At 43.5% G+C, this 18,600-nt stretch overlaps 1 protein-coding gene and 1 long non-coding RNA gene across 2 annotated transcripts; one reads left to right on the top strand and one right to left on the bottom strand.

The window, feature by feature from the left end:
* Positions 1-9,777: 9,777 nt before the first annotated feature.
* CD164 (CD164 molecule) lies at positions 9,778-18,074 on the bottom strand. Its single transcript, XM_039727864.1, has 4 exons — positions 17,847-18,074; positions 15,279-15,470; positions 13,830-13,910; positions 9,778-12,855 (listed from the first exon to the last, which is right to left on the bottom strand). The coding sequence occupies exons 1-4, from the start codon at positions 17,941-17,943 to the stop codon at positions 12,695-12,697; spliced, it is 531 nt and encodes a 176-aa protein (XP_039583798.1). The 5' UTR covers positions 17,944-18,074; the 3' UTR covers positions 9,778-12,694.
* Positions 13,922-14,979, top strand: LOC120511164. Its single transcript, XR_005629680.1, has 2 exons — positions 13,922-14,692; positions 14,870-14,979. It is a non-coding gene; the product is annotated as an uncharacterized LOC120511164 (long non-coding RNA).
* Positions 18,075-18,600: the final 526 nt, after the last annotated feature.

Below are 18,600 nucleotides of genomic sequence, written 5' to 3'. Positions count from 1 at the left end.
AGGGAAAGGTGATATTAAAAATTCACATCTGGTAGATCGATTGTGCCATTCTGAGCTTATCAGGCTATGAAAGTCCAAACTCAGTAAGGCTGAGAGAGCTCCCCAGTGAAAAATGTTTGGGTTGTGACTGCTTTAAATTCTACATGCTTAGATTTTTCACCAGAATGAAATTAATAAATTTGTTTTCTTCACTGACGAGCTGTCCATTTACTTCCAGAAGACCCACTTCATCCATCATCTTTCTATCAGCAGTTTTTTGTTAGTTTTGTTTTCTTTTGGTTTCTTAACATCAGCTTCTGATTCTTTCCTTTTTTTGGTTAGTTTTGTTTTCTTTTGGTTTCTTAACATCAGCTTCTGATTCTTTCCTTTCTTTCTAATTCCTTTTTCACCATTATGATGATGGAATTTACCAACAGCAAGCTTCCAGCGTTGCCTGTACAGGAGGGTTTATCCTGATATGGGTGGCTTGTGATACCATTGCATTTGATTGAAGTGCAGATTCTAACATGTAGCCATACTGTCTGCCTCTACAAACTATGTACAAACACTAATGTTTGAAAAACCTGTGCGCATTTTTTCCCCTCTTTCCTTTTTTGTACATTGTTTTAAAAACAAGTTTCTGGTGCAGAACTGAGGCTGGTTGCAGAAAGCAAATTACAACAGAATGAGGAAACTGGAAGCAACTGAACTTTTTATTTGCAATTGAATGAGTTCTCCACATGAATGTTGTTTTGAGGCTTCTCTCTCTAACAAGCAATGATATAAATACAGCATTCTGTTTCTAACTCACCCTACCCTTCCCTTTTTCTCCCCATTTTCACAACCCAGATTTTATTTTGGATTTAGGTCTGAATGGGTTTTTTAGTTATTAGAATAATTCAGATTTGTTTACCAACTATTCATTATGTTCAGTACCAATGAAGACAATGTGGGACTGGGTCTCTCTTCATTCAGCTCAGCTGGGCATGACTGAGAGAGTTCAGAAGTGTTTGGACAATGCTCTTGGGCACAAAGTGTGACTCTTGGGGATGGTGCTGTGCAGAGACAGAAGTTGGACTCAAGGAAACTGACGGGTCCCTTCTGACTCTGCTAATCAATATTTTATGATTCAATGGTTGTCTTTCTGCCACTTCTGAGGACCATCCTGTTGACCCCGGGTCAGTATCCTTGCTCTAGAAAATGAGCAGTATTCTCCATACTTAAGAGTTAACCTGCCTAAGAATTTGTGTGAGGTGCTGGTGCAGAGGGAATGGGTGTGCAGTGTCAGACAGAACATGCTGGCAGCCCTGGGCAGACTGAGGGTGGTGTAGCTGAAGGAGGAGCTGGCTGGGTTTGGTGGATCTGGGGGTCTTGGATGTGCCCCAGCCCTCTGCCATAATGGTCATTCTCATCACCAGGCTAAACAAGGAACTTTGGAGCCTCGCTTGGACACTGCCTCCCTGCTGGGGCCATGTTCCTGGTCTGCAGTGCCTGGGACATTTTCCAGGCAGGGCTGTGACACCAGTGCTGCAGAGCTGACAGACTGCTGTCCTTTGGCTTTATCTGCTCTGCACTGGACATGAACTCTCTGCCCTTACCAATGTTTCACATCGTCTCACACTGTCACACATTACAACACTGTTCCCCAAACTCTGGACTGCCAAATTAATGTACTGGGAAGGGAACTGCTTTAATCCAGCCAGACCTCAAAAATGGCATTATTTTTCATCAAACTGATGCCATTGTACTGAACTGATGTATTGTGTCTAAATCTTAGTGCATATTTGCTAATCATTGACTTAGCGTAGCTGAAATCAGATCCACTTTTAAGATTGTCTCCATGTGAAAGGTGCTGTAGAGCTTTAACTGCCTCAATTTAAAAACTGTTTTGGCCAAGTAAATACAATCCCTGTGTTTAGCACAATCTCTGTGTTTAGCTGGTAGAGTAGGCTCTTGGCAGTGAAATGTGCAATGCTTCTTTTGTAGTATAGCCTGCAGAAAAAAAAATACTGTTTGGAAACTATTTGATTGCACTTTAACTAGAAGAATCCATCTACTGACAATTTTGCTGCCTCAAAAGCCTCTTTACCCTTGCTTTCTTGGTCTATTGAGAAAAAAGCTTTCTAAGTGTATCTGAATGTTTCTCCCCTAAACTGAGCGAAATATATTCTGTCTTCAATCTTTTTCAGCATCAAGGTGAAAGCATGAATTGTTTGTTTTCCAGAGTCAGGATGACAAATGCCATTCTGCTGGAAATAATTTCTCAGGCTTCTGGCATGTTTTCTAAACAAAATCATATGAGAGACTTTTACACAGCCACAGCAGTTGGTGCAGACACATGAGGCCACTGATTTCATAGGTGTCTACCTTTGATGGGGCCCTGAACTGTTTTGCTTTGTTTAAAAAATAACCCTTCAAGAGATCAGAGATGTCAACAGCTGTATCAGCCTTTGAGGAGAGCAGAACAGAAAAGGGTAATTGCAGTGCTCATGCTTTTATTGCCACACAACAGTCCTAGCACCTAAGTGGTCATTAGCACTAACAAACCTCAAATATAAATTTACTTAGCAAATTACAATCTATGTGAGAGGTGAGGGAAGAGGTGCTGTTTTTTTCCACACACCTTTGCCCTGAAAATCGATGTAGGGCCTTGTCTAATTAGGGTTACCTGCAGAGTACAGTGAGAAAGAGGCCTCTTTATTGCTTTTATCTTCCTCCAGCAATGCCTGAAACCCAGATGTCCTATTAAACAATAAGAATGCCAATTTGCACTATTCATGCTGTACTTTGCATTCAGAGGGATTATAGGTATGTTTAGCAAAGCTGTAATTATGGATTATTTCAACCAGAGAGAACTCATTCACTTGAGTGCATAAGGCAACATCTTTCCCTTTCAATGTAGGCCCCTGCTTTGAGGCAGAGCTATCAGATGATGGGTTTTTGTTGCTGCCATTAATCCTTTTACCACCTTTAAGACACAGAGTCAGCTAACCCAAGAGTGCAGTTGAAAATGGGAGACAGGTTGATGAACTGCAATGTCAAGCTGACGATCTGGAAGCTGTGGTACCCCAGAGGAATGTGACTGCAGGTAAAATCAGGCTGTGAGTTATGTGTCCATGTCTCTGAACACCTCTTTAACCTTTGAAGGAATGGCCAGCTTAAACCAAACATAAAAGAGGCGACAGCTTGCTCTGTAAGGAAAGCATTTAGGTAGAGGAGAAAGACCAAAACCACCCTTCAGGAAAAGTCAGAAAACTCAAAAGCCATATCTATGCTTTCTGACACCACAGCTGCTGAAGCAGCACAACACACCCATTAATAACTTTAAACCATAACTTGTGTTGTCTTTTGCTTTGTAGGAATATCATGGGAAATAAAGAGAGCTGCATTTAGTGGGGGAGGCAGTTGGAAGACAAAGGATCCCAAGTGGTAGGAAATCAGGCTTCAGCAGTGGTGCTGTTCTTGGAACAGCTTACTTAGAAACCATGTGGGGCAGTCAAACAGTTCTGCACCCTTGCAATTCAGTTAGATACATGTCTATGACTGCAGGAGTTTTTTAGAGGCATTCAAGACAGCAGTGAGAGCATTCTAGCCCTTGACTGAATTAACCTGGAATTTATACCTTTCAATAGAAATCTTTCTTCTCAGCTGTTTATTATGTATCTTTTAAAGATAATGCTTATGTAATTCATGCAGTTTTTAAAGCTTTTTAAGGGATTTCTGCCCCTACCTGTCTGAAGTTTCTGCTTTTTTTCTGTGTTATTAAAATCCTACTGTCAGTCTGACAAATGCATGCAGAAAAATTGATGGACAATACCCAAATTCCTAGTAAGTTAAATACACAGAAAAAACCTCCAACGATCTTTCAAGGTCCATTTCTATGCTATAAAGAGGATAAAGTACAACAAATTTAATTACAGTTTTCTCCTGCAGGAAAATGTTAGCTGTTCCTGCTGCAGGAAACTGAGAAATGCTCATTAGCACACTGCTGAAGACAAGACACAAAGCAAATCTGGGAAAATCAAGAAATGGGAGATACCTTTACTTAATGCACAAATATACTTGGCTTCTCTGGCTTTAAGCCAATCAAGCTCAGGGGAAAAGTTGGTGCAAAACTTGTAAGTCACACTGATGTCACTGAGGACAAGAAGAGCAGCTGTGAGAGGAGATTTTTTCTCCTGCAGTGAGTTACTATTGTTAAGGATGATGCAGAGCTGGAAAAATTGTCTGAGGAGCTTGGATCTCTCTGTGCTCAACACAGGAGTGCCATCAAACTCTAGGCACATAGCCTGAAACGCATCAAAACCCCGCAATGTATTGTAGCTACCTTTTCACCTGTGATATTTTGATTCCTATGTCTCATATTTAATTGATACTGTGACGTTTTGATTTATTTCTATTTCAAAAAGGTAGAAGGAAGTTTGCCCAGCTGTTGTCCCACAGTAAAAACAGTAAAATAAGAAATTTTCCAGATAATAAGCCAAGATTGAATGGCTATTTTTTTAAGCATTAACACTAGTACTTCTGATAAGGTAATCCAGGCTTGCATCATGTAAAGGTTTGTCTTTTCTGTTAAATTGATTGCACTGTGCTACTGAGCTGACTTCAGAGCTGTAGTACTTGGCCAGATCTATCTATATAGGGATGACAGCTCTTATGTGCAATAGCTGTGTTGTGACAGTAAAGGCAAAGGTGTTTTTGAAACACATCATGTCAACTTCAGGAACTGCCCAGGGACTAAAACTTCAGCCAGCTGGTAAGAATAATCTACAGATTAGCAGTCTGAGCTGGTATTTTCTCCAGTCCTTTTCCTTTCACATCTTCCTCTTGTTGTCCTCTGGTGCCTCTGCTCTTCTTCCTGGGCTCATGTGATGTTTGTGTAGGCAGCCCTCTCAAGCCCCTGCTGCAGAATGTGTGGACACCTGAGGCATCTGGCCAGACTGGCTCAGTGTGCACTCTGCCCAGCTGCTCTCCTGCTGCTTCAGCAGAAGGCCAGAAGGCCAGAGTCCCCTGGGCCTGCACCCTGAAATAATGCCAGAAGCAGCTAACCACAGCTAACATCTTGGATCATATCTGAGAAGTGTCTCAATTAATATATTAAGTGCAGGATTACAGACACACTGCAAGAACACCCTCATCTTTTAGCTAAAGTTAGTGGGAGATGCTAACACAGGGTGAGGAGCAGTACAATCACATCACATTGCACACAGATGTTAATCAGGGCTAAATCACATCAAAGATGACAGCCAACAAAGCCTTTGAGTCAGTGGGGATTTTTCTTGGTAGCTGAAGAGTTGGTACTAAGGGGCTGCATCTCTGTTTTTCAGAAATTAAATTGAAGACTGGAATTCACTAGGGAATTTTGTGTCACTGGGAACAGATCTCCACCTTTTAACATATTTCCATACCTTTTAATCTTGGCTTTCAACAGGACCAGAAAAGACACAGTTGTGGGGAAAACGGTCTCATAAAATAAAGTAGATTTGTGACAGCAGGAATCTTCTGCTCCACTGAGATATCTCTTGCTGCAGCAATGAATGCTGATACATTCATTACTATGAATTGAAAAGGTATGTGATGAGCTGTAAAAATTGCAGAAAACTTCAAGTTTTGTGAGTAGTTGCAACTATTTGTAAATTTTTTTTTTCTTACCTTCTGTCAAGATCATCCATGAATTGGTTTTTGCAGACTAAGCAATATGTTATTCAAATACACTATGCTGAATGTTCACAGCTTGGCGTTTTTTTTTTTTCTTTTCCCCTCCACCCTAACACTTTTCTTAGAGGACAGAAAAAACAGCTTTTGCATTTACTCACGCTCTACTTTAACTCTGTGTGAGTAACTCTTCAGGTTTTGCAGCTCAGGTACAAGCTGTCAGCATTATCAGCAATATCCTTTTAATTTTGACCCAAGAAGCAGCAATGACAAAAGAGGAAACACTCTAAGACCAAAGACAGTAAGTAATGATGGCATTGATAATCAGCTGATGTGGTTGCAGAATGAGCAGATTTTTTGCTAGTCTGCAAGCTGTGATTTGTATGCAGACCCAGGCAGGTTTCATGTGGACAGTAAGTCAAAGCCCTTTGAAGATTTATCTTCAAGAGCAAGGTGACAATATGCATTGTTAATAAATGGGGAAAAGAAGTTCCAAAAACTGACTAAGAAAAGGGAGCAGGAAGGAGGTATTTGGTTAGCAATGGTCTAAGAGGTAATTTTTTTGAGTACTGTACCATGATTAATGACACTTTTTATATGTTACTTATGCTTCCAGGTGCCTAGCAGATGGAAGGAGAGAACAGCACATAGGATGTTACTACACCTAAATGAAAAGTCTCTTCCTGCTGTCATCACGTAGCTACAGCAACAAAGGCTGGCCCAGAAGTAAACCTAAATGTATTTTATAATCATTCCATTTTAGAAAATGCCACTGAACTGACATTGAAGTAAGAGAAGAAAAACCCAGACATAAATCAAAGAGAGGCAGTAATACTGCAGTGCTGTGCACATGTACTTCAATGCATCTGGATGCAGTGCTCAATGCCAGCTCCAGTCACTCAGTCTGCTAATCCATTTTAGGCACTGGGTGATACAGAACTCCCTCCTGAGCAGGAGCAGCACTTCATGTCCTCCCTTCACAGACAGTGCAGCACAGTACAGAAAGGCAAGGACATCAGCTGAAACTAAAAGGCTTCCTTTGATTATGGTAGCCTTGGAACCTGGTGGTGCAAAACACAGCTTGGTGCTTACAGAAAAACATTGATGGTCTGGTGTTTTTTTGTTTTTTTTTAAACTGCTTTCCTATTGCAACCCTTGCTTACCACATCCCGCCCAATGCAGTGCTCTCACCCCAGAGGCTGCTGCTGCACACCAAACCTTTCATGTCTGTTTAAGATGACTCATCAAAAGTGTTGCCTTGACCTGCCCCAGCACCTTCTCTGCTCTTCACCTAGAAAGGGGAAGAAGTGCAGCTCCTTCCACAATGCTACACTACCAAAAAGAAAACAGAAACTGTTCATAAGTATATCTGTATTTATCTTGCATTGAAAAAAACTTGCTTTTATAGCCTAGCCAATAAAGGACTCAGAGTATCTTCCAGAGATGCATCAAATTGTATTGCAGCTTCTGATCAGTGACAATACTAATCTATGTGTCTTGGCATCATCCACATGCCTGGATGCTTGTGAACACAAACAATCAAACACTTAAGCACTATTTCATAAGTAACTAAGACCTAGAATTAAATTCAGGCAAAACTTAACAGCATTGCATTGGTTAAACACTGATTAAAAGACCCCAAAGTTGCATTAGAAATGCTGCAGTATGTAGGGATACAGGATTCCTAGAATAGGGCTGAACTTCCTTCACCATTACTGAAGCAAGTTTTAATTCATGCAGGCTTGCTGCTACATTGAAACAAGTAACTTTATTCCCAGAATGCTGTGGAATCAGCTATCAAATAACATCAGTTCTTTTTAAGGTATGCAATAAATGAAGGACAAGGTGAGTGATAACTATCCAAGGTCAGCTGTCACTAGAGAAGCCATCAAATGTGATTTTAGCACACTCCAGAAACCAAATGCCAATTTGGAAGAAGAGCAATAGCATCAGTATGAAGCACTTACATGCCACTGCAGTAGCAAAAAGGGAAGGGCTGTCTTCAGTAATCACAGCTTGTTAAAACACCTGAAGTATTACTCAATATAGCAAAATTCAAGAACTATTTTAGAAAAAATATTATACCTACTGGAGATAGTCTTTAAAGAGCAGCAGTAACACAGACTGGCACTATAGGAATAAACCAATGTACACAGACTTTCAGTGGTGCATTGTAACAAAAACTGAATTCAGCCCTTAACTGCGTGCAGCAGATGGATGATTTTCTGGAAGGCATAGAAATGTTAATAACATCAGGAAGCTCTAGGTTTCCTTCATTCCCATACAGCCTTTCCAGAAGAACTGCAGCTACATTTTTTGCAATTTCTCATCCTATACAACTGAGTCATGTCAGTACACATTCATACTTGATACACTACCCACATAAGCATCAAGGTCATGATGTGAAACTGAGGTTTCTTCCCCCAGAGCTGGTTATCACTTCAGTCAGTCAGCAAGCACAGAACTGCACACCCTCTGTTCTCTTGCTCAAGCATACTGATAAATTCCCTGGCATGTGGGGACTGAGGGAACTGGCAGATGAAGCTGCTGTCCATCATATTTGAGAAGTCATGGTAGTAAGGTTTAGTTCCCACTGACTGGAAAAGAGGAAATATAATCCCATTTTTAAAAACAAAAAGAAAAAAGGCCCAAGGAACTACAGGCTGGTCAGTGTCACCTTGGTGCCTGGCAAGAAGATGGAGCAAATCCTCCCAGAATCTGTGCTAAGGCACACAGAAAATAAAGAGGCAATTGGTGACAGCCAACACAGCCTCATTAAGGACAAATCATGCCAGACCAATCTGGTGCCTTTCCACAATGGGGTTTACAGCATTGGTGGTGAAGGAAGAGTGACAAACATCACTTACCTTTACCTACCTGTGCAAAGTATTTGACATTGTCCTGCATGACATCCTTGTCTCTAAAGTGGAGAGACATGGATTTGACAGACAGACCACTGGGTGGATAAGGAACTGGCTGGATGACCACACTCAGAGCTGCAGTCAATGGCTCCATGTCCAAGGGGAGACCAGTGTAAGCGGTGTCCTCAGGACTTGGTACTGGGACCAGGCTTTGTTTAACATCCTTGTTGGTGACAGGGACATTGGGATCAAGGGCAGCCTCAGCAAGTGTGCCAATGACACCAAGCTGAGTGGTGCAGTGGCCACACTGGAGGGAAGAGATGTCATCCAGAGGGACCTTGGCAGGTTTGAGAGGTGGGACTGTGCAAACCTTGTCATGTTCAACAAGGCCAAGTGCAAGGTCCTGCATCTGGGTCAGTACAATCACAAAAATACAGCTGGGCAGTGCATGGACTGAGAGCAGCCCTGAGCAGAAGGACTTGGATGTTTTGGTCAATGAGCTGGCAATGTGCACTCACATCCCTGAACGACAACTGTGTCCTGGGGTGCATCAAGGGAAGTGTGATCAGCAGGTCATGGAAGGTGATTCTTGCTCTCCACGCTGCTCTTGTGAGAACCCACCTTGAGTACTGCATCCTGCAGACCTGCAGGAGTGAGTCTAGAGGTTGCCCAGAGCAGCTGTAGATATCCCATCCCTGGATATGTTAAAGCTTCATCCAACCTGGCCTTGGAGCAACCTGGTCCAGTGGAAGGTGCTCCTGCCCAGGGCAGGAGAATTGAAACCAGATGATCCTCAAAGTGCCTGCCAACAGCAACCACTCCATAGTTCTATGCAATCAGAAAAGAAATAAGGCTCAGAGCAAGAGCTTTTTCATGAAAATTCTAACAGCCTCTGTGCAAACACAGACACCAGCCCCTCTTCCACCTGACATCCAGTATTACAAACTTTACTTAGAAAGAGGAGTATTAAGCCTCACAGGTTGTTACAGGTGTAACAGTGCATACATTGCTCCTCTTTGGCTCCAAGCAGAAAACAAGAGTTAAGTTAACATGGAAAAACATGACCTGAATAAAAATTCTTTTTGAGATAATTCTAAATCTGAATCAGTACTGTTAAATACAAAGTTAATGCTGTTTTGAGGGGAACTAAGTCTTCAAACCTTGCACTCTTCCTCCTTCCCTCAGTATTTCTCAATTCCCATGGGAAACACCTCATGTCCCAGTCACCAAGCAGACATTCCTCTTGGGGACTGCTCACATTAAAGAAAGTTCACAGGTAAAATTCCATTCAACAGATTTTATTTATCAATTTGGTTTTGCGATTACAACTGCTTCAGTTTTCTTCCACTGAAGACAAGATACAAACTTTTACAGCAACACTTGCAGAGAACATTCTTAAGGTAACAGCTTGATATTTGCACAAGTTGGCTTCAAGAAAAAGCCAGATAACTTGAAGAGTCACTACGATTCAGTGCCTAAAACCGATTTAGGGGCAAGTACAACTACAGATCTATGAGCTACCTTCCACTTCAAAACACAAGGCCAAGAAAAACTGCAAGTTGTTACTTCAGGTTTTTTTGCTAGTACACAGCACACATCAGCTGATACTGCATTTCACAAAGGAGTAATCACTTTCGACAGTGAGGCAGCCAAGCACATGGTGAAGATGTATAACCCAGCCTCCCCTCCCCCCAAACAACTAAAAGGGAAACAATTCAAGCCACAACTCTGAACTGTGGAATTACACCTTGCAGGCGAGGCTAATGAGCAAGAGGTGTGTAGTGCAGGCCTTCCAGAAATACAGCACAAACTTGAGTTTTTCAGAGAGGCATTTCTACATGCCAGAGATCCTGGGTTTCCTAAAGTCTTGGAAAATAGCAATTGCTGGCACCACAACAAATTTAGTAACTAAGGCAAGGTATCCATTCTACCCTTTAAACAAAATTTGAGGCAAACAAGTAAGCAATTTTAAGGCACTTTAAACATTATTTTTAGTTTGCTTTACCAGCATACTTTATCAGCAACCTAAATCAGGATTAGCAAAGCTGATGAATAAGCATTTCAGCAACATTTTACAGAGCAACTTCTTTGTGGCAATGTTTTCCATGCTATGAAGTGTAGGACTTTTCTGCAAGTTTGCCAAAAGAGCCCTTTGAGGACAAAAGTTGTATACTAGGTATAGTTTGCTTTGTTGAGCTGAAGGCAAACCATCATATTTCAAAAGAGTATTTTGTTCACTTCAAAGCACAGAACACAAGCTCATGGATTTTTTTTAACAAATACATGTAGTAAAATAGTTCTTAGGGAAAGGACAGATTTAAGTGATTTCACAATAAGGCCAAGGATATACCATCTAACTCACACACATACTGTTGCTGAAAACTGGCTGCTCACTGCTGTTTTCATAAACCTGAGCTGATTGTCTTATTTTTGTTTAGAAAACCAAAAGCTAATGAACTCAAGATACAGTACTGGTGAGTAACCTCTGCACTCTGTAGCAATTTGAGTTTTCTATGCAGCACAATAGAAACAATGCCATTCAAACTAGAAGAACACAAGAAAGCAACACTGTACACCTCAAGTTTCCAACTGAAATGCACTTAATTTGCTTCATAATTCAAGTCCCACTGCCGTGACTATTATCTGCTATCAATGCTATTTTTGTATTGGGTGCCAAATTCCAGTCAAGTCAGAGCTAGTAAGACAGTACTACAGATTATCCCAAAACTGATGATCAGGGGATATCATCAGAAGCTATGCATCATGTGCTACCTCCACCACTTGATTTTATCTCTACTTCCATTTCTCCTGTGGGTTTATTTTCACAGGTGCTCAAGTCAGCCTGCGTTGGAGATGACGTACCTTTGATACTCAGATCACGTGGCTGACCCAGCCAAGGGAAAAAAAACCAAAAAACCCTGAACTATTTGGCTGAATAGATTTCCTTAACCAGTTCACTGCAGGTGACACGAACCTGAAGCCACGAAGGGGAGAAGGGATAGAAAAAAAAGGTGTAGCCTGTGGTCCCAGGATTACAGCAATCCTGACTAGGATCAAATCAGCAGATCCTCTGAACGACTGAACTGCTCCCTCAGCAAGCAGACATACAGGAGGGTAATAAAGAAAAAAAAAACAACAACCCAAGCTCCTGAAATTAATTGCAATGAATTTTAAGAACCGTTTGAATAACAAAAACATCAGGATTTCCCAAACATCAGTATTTCAAGTATACATGTGAGTTGCTGCCTTTTTATACAGGGAGTGAACTGAATTATATCACTAGTTTTATGGTTGGTCTTTGCAGGCCAGAACAAAAGGCAAGCAAGCCAAAGCTTCAGTTTGTGGCTGAACATCGCTGTACCGTACTCCTCACTCTAAAACAACATCACTAAGGGACAGTTGTTCTAGGGAAATTTACCTTTAAACTGGAATGCTCAAGTCACAGGTATTCTATATTCCTATGTAAAGTAAATAATTAAAAGTTTTATTTATCTTTGATATAGCTGGGACATGCTTACAGCCTACTGAAATTTAGTCTTTTAAGGCACTAATATTTATTCCCCCATTAGAAGGATTATTCCTACATCCACCCTCAACATTAATTGGAAATGGCATAGGAATTCTGTTTGGAATGAAGTATTTCATGAGGCAACTTTTATTCTTGTGGGAAAAAAAAAAGGATATGCTATTCTGTTAAGACATTATCTAATTCTACATTTTTGCCCATCTTCCTAGCAACACACTGTAAGAGCCATAAGCTACTACAAATGGTATTTCACTCCCTGAAATCAGTCACCAATAATTCACATCTTGATAAAACTGAAGGGATACTGTATCAGATGTTGTTTATATTAGCCTTCAGTATAAGTAATTTTAAGATTGTCTACTGGACAGTGTTGTCACTGAATAAGAATCTCTGAACATTCTACATTTGGCGTATCAAGAAAAGTCCCACATCAGCAGCCACTAAAGGAAAATAAAACAGCCATTAGAACCCATGCAGCATATTGCAAGTAATCCTGTTGAAGAGATTCATATCACTTCTTGCCAAGTATAATGTTGCAAAAATATTCATTTGAAGTCTTCTTTTAGAGATTTAAAGGATATTATGAACTGCTGTCTTCCACGAGCAACAGAAAATATTTTGGTTCAGTGAACTACAGGTGTTGTGCTACTAGTCCATTACCAAGGGGCAGGTCCTAAAGCGTGTGGTAATTTCGGTCTTTAGATCTGCAGAATTTGTACAGAAAGAAAATAACAGCCTGCAGACCCAGAACAAGGACAATTCCACCAATGAAACTCGCAGCATCAAACGTAGATTTGCGTGGAACAGGTACAGGAGTCTCAGTAGTATTTGAACCTGTTAAACACCAAATTAGAAACTGTAAGTGCACAATGCTCACAACGGCTCTACAGATTTTAGTGCTGGATTCTTTCTATTAGGATTGGTCAAAAAATCAAAATGCCAATAAGAAAACAAAAAATAATCAAAAGTGAAGCCATGCCAGCATCTGAATTTAGATTACTGGTACTGAAATTCTGATTAAATGTTGTTTGTTCAAGGCTAGAGCTATTTATAGACAAACTGCTCGGGACCTCAAAACTGAGCAATACCCAGCTGGACTTGATTTGTACTTCAAAAAACCAAAGCCTTCCTCCTCTACATAGAATATATTATTGATATGCCCACATTCAAGACATATTTTCCAGTCGTTGCTCCTTACTCCAGTTTTATTTTTTTCTTAAATTTAAGATAAATTGTTATCTTCCATCTACTGTACTTCACCCCAAGAGTTAGGCTTAAAAAAACAGCTGAAGTCACAAATACAAAGCTGGAAATAACAGCCATCTGTTGATGGGTAGTTTTAAAGAGCTTTGCTTTGTGAGACTTTTTCATGACATGGCAGATTTAGGACTGACTTGGAAATAAAATACTTCAGCTTAATCCCATCACCGTAGAGCAATTTCCTTTAACAAAAACAAAAAACAAGCATCCCATTATTATGCTGCAAAAGCAAAGCATCACCTCCCAAAGACAGGGGAGTTAACAAGGGACTTCCAAACACACTATTAAAATCATCCAGCTAATCTCATTTGACCAACATGTTTCTGACTTTTTATATCTCACCAATTACCTGTATTTCTCAGGCTATATAACCTTGCTACTTGCATAGATCACCTTAACAAAATTAATCTTGCCATAAAATTAGAAGTGACAATACCAGATACACCAATACTACTTTAATGGTGTCACTTGGTGAGTCTTTCAAGATAACCCTTTGAGAGCCGATTTCTGAGTAATTCCAGCTTTGATTATGGCAGGTGTAGAGTTACCTGCAGTCGTGGTTGTCGAGGTGGCTGGAGTCACGGTGGTTTTCGGTGGAGGAGCATGAGTAGTTGCATTGGTGACGTTGGCTGTTTGAGAGAAGACAGTACATACACACCATAAACTCCTCGGCAAAGTTTGCGAGCACTGACGTTCCTATACAAATGATTTTTCCTGTTTTGCTTTAACAAGGATAACCTTTGCCCTCAGTCTGCATCTCACACAATTTAGGTGGTGAACTGCATGGCATTAAGCCAAGGTTCTGCAACAAGGATTATTTTCAAACTTGCATACTACTGTTACCCAAATGCTTCAAGGTTCTCCACAGATCAGTGATTCTTTGTTCGGACAAAATGACTTTTTTTTCAAGCACCCCTATAAATGCTGGTATTTGAACAACAATCAAGAGATCTGCTTCAAGACAAGTGAGAATCTGCATCAAGGCAAAAGACTTTCATTAAACTTTCATTAGACTCAGTTAGTATTAATTGTATTTTAAAAGTACCTAATCTAATATCTCTAGGCAGGAGATACACACGCTTTCTTCTCCTGTCCTCAAAACACTAAGTGTGAATGCCATGACTGGAATAAAATCACCCACCTAAAATGAACCTGTCTCCTAAAAACTTTCATAATCAAGCCACATAAGCTGGGTCCCTGACCTCTCCCCCTCCCATAATGATTACTATTACTAAAAATTTATGAGTATTCCACTATGTGCCTGGGACAAGTGTCAACATCTGTGGGTTTACTCAAAGCTAACCATCCTACTGTGGATGTAGGATGTTGGAACATCAGGCTGTTCTGAGCCTAATCAAGCACCAACTTGTTACCTCCCAGCACCCTTGATCAGCAAGTTTTTAAAGATTAGGTGACTTTTTATAAAAGAGATGGCAGAGATGTAGAGAGATGGCAGAGAAATTTTTGGAAAAAAAAACAACCCAAAACAAAAAAAACCACACCAACAAAACAAAAAAAAAAAAAACCAACCAAACAAAAAAACCTCAAACTCCTTAGAATTCATAATTCGCAAGTTTTTAAAGATTAGGTGACTTTTTATAAAAGAGATGGCAGAGATGTAGAGAGATGGCAGAGAAATTTTTGGAAAAAAAAACAACCCAAAACAAAAAAAACCACACCAACAAAACAAAAAAAAAACCAACAAAACAAAAAAAACCCCAAACAAAAAACCTCTAACTCCTTAGAATTCATAATTCATGGCAATTACTAATTCAACTGCCACTGAGCCAATTTTCAACACAGAAAATGCTTCCTGCCAACACAACTAAGAGTTTTCTAAAATCCGCTTCTTCCAAACCTTGGAACCTTTTATGCATTCTGCACATCAGATTTTTAGTAGCCAAGCTACTACAGTGACCTTTGGAAGAAGCCCATCTTTTGTGTTATTCACCAGTTCCTAGTTTCCTGCCATTGTGAGTTCAGTGCCTCTGTATTACCTATAGGAGTATGAGGTGTGGTGGGAGAACTGGCTGTGGTAGCGTTGGAAGACGCCGTGGTCGCGTTGGAAGATGCTGTGGTGGCGTTGGAAGACGCCGTGGTGGCATTGGTGGGTGTTACAGTGGCATTGGAAGTAGGTGCTACAGTGACATTGGATGCAGTAACACTGGTAGGAGGAGAAACTGTGGTACCTATGAAAAAATAAAGTTACATTAGAGAGATTAATGACAGTACTGAACTAAAAAACAACCCAACAAAACAACATCAGCAGGCATAGCTTTAGGAATTTCATACGGCACTGAGTTCTACTGTAGTTTCAGTTTGAAATTACAGAGCTTTTGAATCCACCATACTAACATCAAAAGTTGCATGAGTAAATATGTTAAATATGTGAAAAATCTTGTCACAGGCAGCCCAATCGAGCCAGCGTTCAACTGGCAACTCCAGATTCCTCAGAGCAAACCAGAGTGAGAAGAACCCTACTGTCCAAACAGAAACTGTGCGTGCTTTACACAGGAGAGCACTGGGTATAGAGCACTGCTGTGACTGAGCCTGAGCTTTAGGTAAAGCAGCCAGCTATAAATGCAGTAGAAAGCAATCAAGGTATGGGAAATAAAGACAAGACCTGGAGAAATGCATGCACACATGCATAAAAAGGAGAGCAGAAAAAAAGTCAATGTATTTGTATTTGATCACAGCAGAAGCCAGCAATCTAACCAGTCCAGCTGCTTTTTTATGCCAATCTCAGGTCAAACACTGTTACCTTAAAAACACAACGACACATCCACTAACTGGATCAAGTAAGATCTTCCCATAATCTACAGTTTTACCACATAGGTTTTAATTGAGACTTACTCACACAGCCATCATACTCAGCAAACCCACATACAACCCACAACTCCTTCTGCTGCATGCTCTCCAGCACATTTCACATCATATCCACCCACTCCAGGCACCTAGGGATGACCTTTCACTTTTCTCCACGAAAGGAATGCTGCTATCCACAGATCTTTGGCAGGCAGCACGCTCATTTACCTCTCAAATAACAACTACAAGTACATTAACTAACTTCAGTATTCTGACAATCTGAAGTAAGCCTGAATCCACAGGGCCTTTCTCTTGGTTGTGGCAGGATCAGGTCAGAAAGGCTGGCACTATTTCTTTCCTTTCACACAAGGAGATATGAAAAGACCTTTGTGGGTTTGCATCAGTGAGGTGTGCAAGAGCTGCCCTATTCCCTTCAGGAAGGCAGCACTCACAGCATTTCAAGAGCTTTATTACTGTTTCTCGATAACAGATTCCAGGGGGGGAAAAAAAACAGTCAATTATGATGGAGATACATCTGAGGAACGATCACAGCACACACAGAGGCCTCTGACAAATGAGTAACCTTCAACTTTGCAGATTCCTCACTAGTATGTGGAAAATTTAGCACAGCACATCTGTTAAGACAGGCAGACAGCTGGTAGAGCCAACTCATACCAGGTACACTAGGACTTCTAATTTAGTCTCAAGAACAGCCTTCCTGGACTAACATGGGAAAGATCAGATTTGCAAGAGTAAAGGATGAGGAGATGTTTTTCTCAACGAGCTGTTAATTTCAGAGTCTGTGGCAGGGTCTCAGACGTTATTCCAATGGCACCTCCTGCTGTGAAAGGCTCTGTGGGGTCTTTTACATGGGATACCAGCAAGTTCCCCAACTCTCCCTATCAGCAAAAGCCTGCTCTTCACTGAAGGAAAAAAAAAAAAAGGCTCTAATACCACGAACTCAGCTTTTCAGCCCAGCCAAGATGACGTTTGCTCCCAAGATAAACCCGCTGTACTGGCTCTCGCACAGGGTAAACTCGGATACTCCCCTCACGCTGCAGGAGGAAACCAGGAACCACTGGATGGGTCTGGCCAGCCGGCCCAACAGTGCCCTCTCCCGTCCCGGCGCAGCGGCTGCCAAGCCCCGGCGGAGCGGCCCCGGCTACCGGAGATCCCGGAGGGGTGGAGCAGCCAGCGCCGCTGCGGAGCGCGGCCAGGCAACAGCGAAGCGCCTCCAGACAAAACTTTTTGTTTTGTCTGGTTTTGTTGCCGTCCCCGCGTTTTGGGGCTCGCGTCACGTTTCGCGGTCCAACACTGCGGCCAGCAGCCCCCAGGGCCCGGGCAGCGGGGCAAACCCGCGGGCGAGTAGCGGGGCTCACACCGGGATAAGGAACACGCGGCAGCGGGGCCAGGAGGACGCGGCTGCGCCCAGGCACCGCCGCTCCCAGACCCGTTCCGAGGTTCTGAGCCGCACGGTTCCCCGGCACCAGCTCCCTCCTCCAAGGGGGGACAGCACAGGACAACGGGTCCCAGACCGGCACAAGCAGGAGAGCGGCTCCAAAGCCCGGCGGGCGGCGGCCGGGGGAGCGCAGGGCGGGCCCGGGGGTTCCCGAGGCTTCCGAGGCTCCGGCGGCCGGAGAGCCCAGGCGGACAGCGCGCGGGGCTCGGGGCGCGCCTCGCTGCCCACAGCGGCGGGCGGGGCGGGGCTGCCCCGTCAGCAGCTCCGCGGGGAGAGGAGGGGGAGGGCACGGGTCACTCACCGTTCGCCGCCGCTGCCACCGCGGCCAGCCCGCCGAGGCAGCACGCCACGGAAACGACGGCGAGCGGGAACGTAAATGTGGTAAGCGTCCGGCCCATGGTGGCGATGCGGTGGAACGAGGGGGCTGCGGCTCCCGCTCCTGCTCGGCACTTCCTTTCCTTCCCTTCGCTTCCCTGCCGCGCTCCGCTCCCGCTGCCGCCGCGCGCCGCCGCCCCGCCTCACGTCACGGGAGCGCCCCGAGCTGGCCCCGCCCCCTGCCCGCGCTGTGGTTCCGCCCGCCTGCCTCCTGCCCCCCCCATCGGGCGGGTAATGGAACGGTCCGCGGCGCGGCAGCGCGGGCGCTGCTCCCCCACGTGACCCCGCCGCTCCCCCGGGAGGCGGCTTTTCCCGCGCGTCACGTGCCGTGACGTCACCACAGCGGTCCCGCCCCCCTCCCCGCTGGGTGCGCTCATTGGCCGGGGGCGAGGCGGGGGGCGGGGCCGGGGCGCGCGGGCTGGCGTTTCCCGCGCGCGGCCGGTGCCGGTGCCGTGCTGGGCGGCGGGGAGGGCGCTGCTCCCAGCGGCCCGCGCCCGCTGCTGCTGACCCCTTCCCACGCCGCTCCCCCATTTCTGCCGTGACTAAACAGCGAATTGTGTTTAAGTTGCGCTTAAATTGCACTTAATGCCTCCTGCCCCCCCCATCGGGCGGGTAATGGAACGGTCCGCGGCGCGGCAGCGCGGGCGCTGCTCCCCCACGTGACCCCGCCGCTCCCCCGG

This window comes from Passer montanus, unplaced genomic scaffold (assembly GCF_014805655.1).
Source record: "Passer montanus isolate IOZ18808 unplaced genomic scaffold, ASM1480565v1 scaffold11, whole genome shotgun sequence".
NCBI classification, from domain to species: domain Eukaryota; kingdom Metazoa; phylum Chordata; class Aves; order Passeriformes; family Passeridae; genus Passer; species Passer montanus.
Note: the sequence above shows the minus strand (reverse complement) of the source record. Positions and strands in the feature narration are given on the sequence as shown.

Excerpts from the sequence above, each read along its gene's own strand:
- CD164 (XM_039727864.1), bottom strand. The coding sequence starts at position 17,943 with ATGGGCCGGACGCTTACCACATTTACGTTCCCGCTCGCCGTCGTTTCC. Across the intron at positions 15,471-17,846 it reads GGTGGCAGCGGCGGCGAACG|GTACCACAGTTTCTCCTCCT; the intron begins GTGAGTGACCCG and ends ATTTTTTCATAG. Across the intron at positions 13,911-15,278 it reads CACACCTCATACTCCTATAG|CCAACGTCACCAATGCAACT; the intron begins GTAATACAGAGG and ends TCTCTCAAACAG.